Source organism: Podarcis gaigeae (genome assembly GCF_964106915.1).
Source record: "Podarcis gaigeae genome assembly, chromosome: 10".
Classification (NCBI taxonomy): Eukaryota; Metazoa; Chordata; class Lepidosauria; order Squamata; family Lacertidae; genus Podarcis; species Podarcis gaigeae.
Window position 1 is genome coordinate 68,677,407 of NC_139686.1, and position 8,973 is coordinate 68,686,379.

General features: G+C 42.2%; 2 protein-coding genes across 10 annotated transcripts in view; both read left to right on the forward strand.

Annotated features, from left to right (window-relative positions):
• Positions 1–8,178, forward strand: part of ATXN7L1 (ataxin 7 like 1) — a 77,705-nt gene extending 69,527 nt beyond the window's left edge. For 5 of the 9 annotated variants that reach the window (XM_083701430.1, XM_083701432.1, XM_083701434.1 and 2 more), the window contains 4 exons: positions 734–855; positions 3,341–4,286; positions 5,061–5,135; positions 5,565–8,178. In XM_083701430.1, coding sequence (XP_083557556.1) covers positions 734–855; positions 3,341–4,286; positions 5,061–5,135; positions 5,565–5,606 — 1,185 coding nt within the window. In that variant the 3' untranslated portion in view covers positions 5,607–8,178. The other 4 variants (XM_083701431.1, XM_083701433.1, XM_083701437.1 and 1 more) reach the window with 2 other exon arrangements.
• The window catches only part of BCAP29 (B cell receptor associated protein 29), a 920,634-nt gene that overhangs the window by 629,250 nt on the left and 282,411 nt on the right, over positions 1–8,973 (forward strand). The gene's annotated exons all lie outside the window — the stretch shown is intronic.

Sequence of the window (8,973 nt, forward strand, 5' to 3'; positions counted from 1 at the left end):
GCCAAGCCAAAGCACAACTAAGTGCAATACAGCCATCTTCTCAGGAAAACTCTTCACAAAGTTCAAGAGGTCAAGACACAAAGACTTTAGCAACTAATCCACACCTAATGACCCACCTAAGTGGTACTCAGGATATCACTCAAGAAATCACTCAAGGTATCTCTCAAGTAATTAAGGAACAAAAGAAGAAAAGGCACACTAGCCTGGGAACTTCCTCTCTGCCCAGAACATTGGAGGCTAGACACCACACCCCCTCTACAGTATTTATAGGAACTCAAACATTGAGATCCCGCTCTGTTCCAGTAACAAGAAGCCGAAAGCACCAGCCTGAAGATGACGAGTGAGACCTCGTCGAAACGTCGCCTAGACACCCCAACTTTTACACGGGAAGACACCCGAGGACACCAAAACCTGCATTCCTGTACCCGTGAAAATCTACGAAAGCAAATATATATATATATATATATTTTACAGCAGCATAAATTTAGGGATTTTAGTTACAGATACCAAAAGTGATATTCATCCAAATCACCTGAAAATAAAATCAAGTTTTGGGGTAAAAGGAGAAAGCCAAAGGTATTTACTAATGCAATTATTTTCACTAGACTCCAACAGATAGCAGACTAATCACTATTCAGTTAGCATTTTTAAACTTCTGTAGTCAATGTATTGATCGGCAGCATCCTTTGATTTTTGCAAGATCCCTATATATTTTCCCCTTTATCTTTCCCAGTTTTGTTCATTTGGAAGTCATTTGATGGGAAGAGGTTACTACGTATTTGATAGAAGATGGGATCGTTTTCGACTAGCACTGAATTCCATGGTAGAAAGACACTTAAACTCACAGATGTGGAGGTAAGTAAACAGCTTCTGGTTTCATGTTATCCTACAGGTCTAAGAGTGGGGTATGAGAGCAGAAAATAATGCCAATGTATTTCACATCTGTCACCTCAAAGGGTTTTTTTAAGAGGGGAGCAGGTAAGCCCTGTTATAATTGATCACAGTACACAGTGCATGCACCCATTTTGAATGGCAATGCCCATCAACTTTGGGGGGGCAGCCCCCTCAAATACATTATTTTGGGGGAGGGGCTGAAGGGAGCTCAGATAGTGGATGGATAAGGTAAAGGTAAAGGTACCCCTGCCCGTACGGGCCAGTCTTGACAGACTCTGGGGTTGTGCGCCCATCTCACTCAAGAGGCCAGGGCCAGCGCTGTCCGGAGACACTTCCGGGTCACGTGGCCAGCGTGACATCGCTGCTCTGGCGAGCCAGAGCCGCACACGGAAACGCCGTTTACCTTCCCGCTGGTAAGCGGTCCCTATTTATCTACTTGCACCCGGAGGTGCTTTCGAACTGCTAGGTTGGCAGGCGCTGGGACCGAGCAGCGGGAGCACACCCCGCCACAGGGATTCGAACCGCCGACCTTTCGATCGGCAAGTCCTAGGCGCTGAGGCTTTAACCCACAGCGCCACCTGCGTCCCACTCAGTGGATGGATAGAGGAGTCTTAAAATCCCGGGACACAAATTTTCACGGCCCTCTAGAGTCTAGCGGCTATGGTGGTTCATTTACTACAATTAATGTATTTAGTGTTAACTCTGGAAGTGAATATACTCGATTCTAACTAAACTAAAAAAACACACAACTGTAGAGGTAGAAAAGGTGCAGAAACAATCGAGATGTTTAGAGGACCTTCTTCATGGGGAAAGGTTAGAATGTTTGTTCAGTTTTGCTTTGTTTTAACCAGGAAAAAATGTGAATGAGACACATAACAGGTTTATACCATTATGGATAGTATTCAGAAGTGGATCAAGAGAAGTTCTATACTCAACTCAACTAGCTTGATTGGCCTGACAGATTCAGGGCAGCCCCCCCCCCCCCCGAGTAGTATTCTGCACAATGTATTCAGTGTCATTGCCACAATCTGTGGTGATATCCACTGGCAGAGATGCCTTTAAAGCGATTTATACCAATTCATAAGGGCTCTCAGAGGCTATTTGTCTTGATGGCTAAATGAAGCCTCCAGTGTGACCATAGGATAGAAAACTGCAGGAAGAACTGGTGTCTCTTCCTCATTCGCTGTGTGACCCCCACAGGGGCCGGCCGTTAAAAGCAAACTCTGCGAACTTCCGAAGATTGGGGTTGTGATTGCCATTTGCACCGTCTTGAACTTGGATGTTGTCACTTGTAACATTTGCCTCAAGGAACATGGCTGACTTGTTCTTTAGTGGTAATTTATTGACGACTGCCCTGAGACTTCCGGGTATAGGGCGGTATATAAATTCAATAAATAATAATGATAATAATAATAATGGGTGGTGCTGTGGGTTAAACCACAGAGCCTAGGACTTGCCAATCAGAAGATTGGCGGTATGAATCCCCGCAACGGGGTGAGCTCCTGCCAACCTAGGAGTTCAAAAGCACCTCAAAGTGCAAGTAGATAAATAGGTACCACTCCGGCGGGAAGGTAAACGGTGTTTCCGTGCGCTGCTCTGGTTCGCCAGAAGCGGCTTAGTCATGCTGGCCACATGACCCGGAAGCTGTACGCCGGTTCCCTCGGCCAATAAAGCCAGATGAGTGCCGCAACCCCAGAGTCGGTCACGACTGGACCTAATGGTCAGGGGTCCCTTTACCTTTACCTTTAATGAGGTACAATAGTTGGAACTTTGGGGGTCAGGCTTGATAGTCTTCTGTTAACTTTGCACATCCCAATACTAATTGGTTGTTAATGTTTATGATAGTCCTTCTATATTTGAAGTTATTTGGATTGCAGTAGATTGTCTGGTGAATTCAAGGAACTTGCATGGCAGAGGGAGGGAGGGCTGAGCATGGCTGGGGGAGGCATGAACATCTCCCATCTCCTGGTGATGGCAAGAGAATGGGGGAAATAGGACTTAACCACTTAGGAAACCTACTCTTGACACTTGAGTGGATCAGGCCCAGTTCTGTGTATGATTTGAGTACTAACAACACAACTGTGGTGTTACTTCTTTTTGAGAACCCAGATTAAATTCAATTGATCAAAGTAAGTTTAGGAGCGTTCCTGATTAACTGGTAAGTAGAAAAGAATGGAAGGAAATTTCACATAAGACGGCTGTGCGGGGAAGGTGGGAGAGCATATGTGATTGAGTGGCATATACCCTCAGTCCAGTGTGAAGTAAGAGGAGGCCCAGTTGCAAGAATCTGGACATAAATCCCAAAATGTAATGAACTGGAACTGGTAAATTAAAACTATCCAGTAATTCTTATTTGTGTGTATGTGTTTATTGCTCAGTCCTTGAGGCTAAGCTGAGTTACGAGGTGCCTGAACCTCAAAGTATTTCTTTTTCTTTCCTGTTACAGGAAAATCCCTCCTGCGGTGGATAGTCCGATGCCCTCTGCAGCAGCACATATCTCCACCCCTTTTCCAGCATCGGTTTTGCAACCTTTCAGCAATCCTAGTGCAGTGTATATTCCTTCGGTGCCCGTCAGTTCAAGAATACCTTCTTCCTACTTGATGACTTCTGCCATGTTGTCCAACGCGGCTTTTGCGACTGCATCGGATACAAATTCCATTATGTCGCACACTACGGCGTTCCCTCACGTGGCTGCCAGCCTGAGTATTATAGACTCGACATTTAAGACACCGTCGGCCATGTCACCTGTGCCAGCGGTTATCCCTCCCCCGTCCCACAAGCCATCCAAAACGAAAACCAGCAAATCCTCAAAGGTCAGAGATCTCTCGTGCCGCGGTGATGAGTCTTCTAGTAACAAAAAGAAAAGGCCGCCCTCTTCTTCTTCCTCGCTGTCTTTGCAGACTTCCTCGTCCCCCTCTTCTTCCTTTTCAGGGTCTCACAAAAAGAACTGCGTCTTGAACCCCAGCTCGACCTTGAACTCTTATCAGGCCACATCTTCCTATAACAGTCTGTCTGTGCACAATGCAAACAATGGAACAACCCCACTCAGTGCCAAATCGGAGCCCTTGGGAGGACGGACTTCGTTATCAAGTAGCTCAGCAGACTCAGTGAAACACATGAGCATCGTAGTAAACAGTATTGATTCTTCCGGTTTGTCTGTGCCCTCCCTTCTCCACCATTCAGGGGACCACTCCCTAACAGCACACAACGCCGTGTCCTCTTTCCCCCTTTGTTTTGACAAATCGGAAGGGAAGAAACGCAAAAACTCTAGTTCTAGTAGCAAAGCCTGTAAAATCACTAAAATGCCTGGTATGAATAGCGTTCACAAAAAGAGCACTGCCAACCTTATTCCTACGGTGCCAGATACTCCAAACAGCTCCATCTCTCGGCAGGTAAGGGTTTCACGAGTCTGTCGGGTCTTGTTTCCCTGACTTGGCAGGGGCAAAGCAGTCTGGCGGATGTATCAGGATGCCCACAGAGGTGAACTGCGGAGGGAGCACCCAGTCAGCATCCTGTGCAAATGTAATGCACAACTCCAGCCAGCCTCCGTTGGCCTGTGAGTGAGCAATGAGGTTGAAGAAAGGTTGCATCTCCCATTCCGCTCCTGGCTGCAGAGGCAACTTCCTGGTTTCTTATACCACGGTTACCCAACGGTCAGCCCCAAATATTTCCCAGGATAGCCTGACATCTGCATGATACATTACTGAAAATGAGAGCCACGTGTTCCATATTGCTTTTTAATGAGAGTATGTTAATAGGGAGTTAAATCATGGGTAGGCAAACTAAGGCCCGGGGGCCGGATCCGGCCCAATCGCCTTCTAAATCCGGCCCGCGGGCGGTCTGGGAATCAGCATGTTTTTACATGAGTAGAATGTGTCCTTTTGTTTAAAATGCATCTCTGGGTTATTTGTGCGGTCTGCCTGGTGTTTTTACATGAGTAGAATGTGTGCTTTTATTTAAAATGCATCTCTGGGTTATTCATGGGGCATAGGAATTCGTTCATTACCCCCCCCCAAATATAGTCCAGCCCCCAACAAGGTCTGAGGGACAGTGGACCAGCCCCCTGCTGAAAAAGTTTGCAAAAGATTTTGAGAGTACGCTTGCTTTTACGGCAGTTCTATATGGTTTCTGCATCTTGCCTTCTGAATACTGTTTGTACCTTACAGATTGGAAAAAATAGCAGTGTAGCTTTGTCTCAGTCCAGTCCTTCGAGTACTCCGAACCCAGTGCACAGCAAACAAGTGAGTTGCAGTTTACAAATTTTCCTGAAGTGGTTATATGACCAGTTTGTTGACCAGTGATTTTAATATAAACTCCCGAAGCTGTGCACGTTTATTGCATTATAATAAGTACTGTAATGATTTAATGCAGGCTTCTAAAAAGCCACTCATCTCTGACTGGCAAGTCAGAATTCTGCCTAGCCAACTGTCGGGAAGGTCCTGTAAACTGGAAGTATGCTGGGTTTTGGGGTGATACCTATGACCTCTGGTTTGAGCATGAATTACTCAGTTTAGTGGGTTGCTGCAAAATGTGGGGTTCTGCAAAAGGACTGCAAAACTTTGGCATCACTTTGGAGGGTATCCCAAATTTTGGGGTTTGTAGTTAATTAAGTTCATGTAGTGGAGCAAAATGTTGCATTGTTTTACAATCAACTCTTATCTTTCTTCCAGAAGACGTTAAACCGGACTGGTAGGATAAGGACTCTTCCATAACGAGGAAAAGCAACCAGCCTATAATCTCTCTCGTTTTAGCAGCCCTACTCTGGTTTCTTATTTTATTTTCTGTCTCCTGCAGATAAATTTTACTTAATATTTTTTGTGGGGGTTTTTTAAAACAAATGTTTTTAAATCAACATAAAACTGTGGCATATTTCAGTTCTTCAATATACATCGGCCTCTGATCTGTGCAATCTGGTTTGATTCGGATTCAAGCTTTGAAAAGCAAATTGTTGCATTTCCCCCTTTTTGTTTCTTGCAACAAATGACAGCAGTGAACATTCCGAAATAATGCAATGTGTGGTCATATTATATTTAAAACACCCCTTCATTGTTTAAAATTTACGGTAACTTCTGTATTTATTATTTATTATTGTCCTAGTGCATTTCTCAGCAGTGACTAACAACTGTGTGGCCAGAAGTTTCACTGACGTTGTTCAGTGGTTTCAGTGTGCAGCACCTCTTGTTGATTATGGTATTCCTAACCTGCTCAGTGTACTGAAGGGTATATTCAATTTGTTCCCAGTGAGATTAATAGGAGCACCGTGTGAAAATTTCCTCACTTGTAGATGGGAGAGCCACAAAGAATCTATACTACTGTTTTCCTTAATGAAACAATTTGTTCTTTGAAAAGACAGGAGCTGAGCATACTGAATTTGTATCAGTTAGAATTGCACTGACAATGTTTTACAGGAATTACTGCTTTTTAAAAAAATAAAGGTAGATTTTGAAATCAGGAACTTAATAATAATACTAGGGTACTGCAAAATTACTACAGAGCAGTTAATTTTTATTTCTACAGTGTTAAAAGTGCACTTAAATGCTGGTTTATTTACATCTCAAGGGGGCAGAAAGCCGTTTACTTTTTGGGGGGTGCGGAAGGCTTAAGGAAATTTTTAAAGCTTATACAATGTTTAACAATTGTAAACATGGCTAGGCCCTTTGGGGGGGAATTAGAAGATATTCTTAAAGTAAAATTTTATAGTGTTAATTTTGTAATTTATGTTTTGCTATATTTGGGAAGTGACAGGAATAGTTTCATGAACAATATGAAACTTAGGAAAGTTTTAAGCAATGCTTATATTTTTCATGTACTTTTGAGTTATGGTTTTATTGTACATTTCTTCAGACTGAAAAAAGTGTACATATCTTTGTTATTTTTGCACAATTTTTGTCTTCAGTTGTAGGAACAGAGCCTTGTTGACTTTTTTTATCTATAAAAAAACTAATTTATTTTGTGTTGTATAACTGCAGGAGTTTTAAAATCTCAGTAAGAAAACACCATCTGATAAGTGAACTGCTGTTTTCTACTTCTAGAGGGGAAACAGGGGTGGGGAGATTCAGTGGCTGCTTCTGAGAATTAATGTCACTCAGTGACCGAAGGAACAATTCAGTCGTGTTAAGAATTCCTTAGCTCTTAACATGCATCTGTTATGTAAGAAGCTGGACTGGGGAGTGTTCTTTGCTGCTTATGTATGTATCCTTTTATTTTCAGTGGCATCGGTCTGAAAGCATTTTGGAAACCAAGTAAAAACCTCATACTTTTTTTAATCCCCTGCATTTTTTTTAAAAAAATCACCAATTGATTTTATACGTGCTAAAATGTCCAGCCTGAAAAGTGAAATGCAGTTGTTGTTTTTTTAAAAAAATGGATTTGAACTGGACCAGCCTATAATGTATTATTAGTGTAGCATTCATTCAACAGTTGCTTTCCCTTCTTCTTCCTCCCACCTTTGCCTGAAGACTTTGTGATTCGTTTCCAGCAATAGAGGCTCAGCAGCTTTGGTTGTTAAACATACGCAATGCATAGGCCCTTCAGCCATATTAAAAAAACAAAAGCGACTTGGATAACTTGTATGCCTTCTTTTGTATCAATGTTAACAATTGTACATAGTGCTGATCAACCTTTGTAGAGAATAGTTTATACAGCATATTCTATTACTGCTGATTCTCAGTGAACTATTGTTTGGGGAAAAAAAGAAAATTTTCTATTTACACCTTATATTTTGTTATGCTGTTGGCCCATGGCACTTTAACAAAACTGTGGGTTTTGCATAGCTGGTCAGTCATGGGGAATATTAACTGTTGCACAGAAATGACTTTGCACCTCCTGTATTGTGATTTCCTACTACAGATTTTAGACTCTTTTTCCAGAAGACTTTTGAAGAAAGCATGTCCAATCATTCTAAAAGAAAATGCCATTATGTGTACAGTCTTTTTCTTTTCTACAAACCCATATTTTGTAACACTATGTATTTTCATTCTTTGTTCTGCACCTTTTATGTATTAGCAGTATCAGAAAGAGCTCATTCCATGCTTGTGAAAATTGTGTCGGAAGTAAGGTGTAAATAATAAAACTTTATGGCTTACAGTTTTGAAAAAAGAACAAACATGTATCTGACTGATACTGCCACAGTTCAACACCAGGCCTGGAGATATTCTCTAGTGAGCGATTGTATTTCTTTTGTTTTGGGGTTACATTTTGTTTTTGCTTTATTATTAATTATTATTATTATTATTTTTTGTAACATGGCTTTGTAAATAAAATAATTTATATGTTTGTAAGAAATAGGTGAAGCGTTTTTATTAGCTTTTGAAGGAAAGTTACCTTTGGGAAACTTTTTTCTGTTTCATGCAGCATCAACCAGTGCTTCTGTTACCTCATTTTGTCACTGTTGTAAATACAAGGTTCACTCTAAAATGTCATCATTGATCCAGCAAGGTCCAGCCCACATGAAGAAGTAGGTTTCTGTGGGGATTTTTATCCCCACTCCTTCCTACTTAAGAGGCGATGGCAGCTGCTGCTGGGATAGGCGGTTGGGGTATGGGGAGTCCACAATTCATAGCTTGTTCAGATGGTTCTGGCCCCAAGATGGAGAATTTAAAGCTCAGGAGCAGATAGTACATTTACAGGTCAAGTGTTTTGGTCTCTTCGTGGTAGACTCAGAGACACCTTAGTCAAGAGTGGTGCTCTAGTCTACATCCTTAATATTAGTACCTGCTCCATTTTGAAGAAGGGAACACACACAATGTTCCTCCTGCCATTGCACAGACTCAAGAAAACAGTAACCCCAAGAAAGTAAAAGCTATATATACTTTGTTCTTAGCCAGCCATCTTTAGAGACACTTGGCTAGAGAGGAGTGCTGTAATTTAAACCAGTGGTGTCCAAGGTAGTGAAGGGCCGTGATGGCCGACCGAGACCAACCAAGGTTGTTGACCTTTTTTTAGGATTTAAGTTATTGAGCTTTTTTTTCATCCCTTATTGAGGGGTTTTACCCCAGGAAATAAACTGCCACAGGGGCCAAGTCAGGCCCCCGAGACAGACTTTGCACTTGCCTGCTTTAAACTAAGATAATTGCTTTA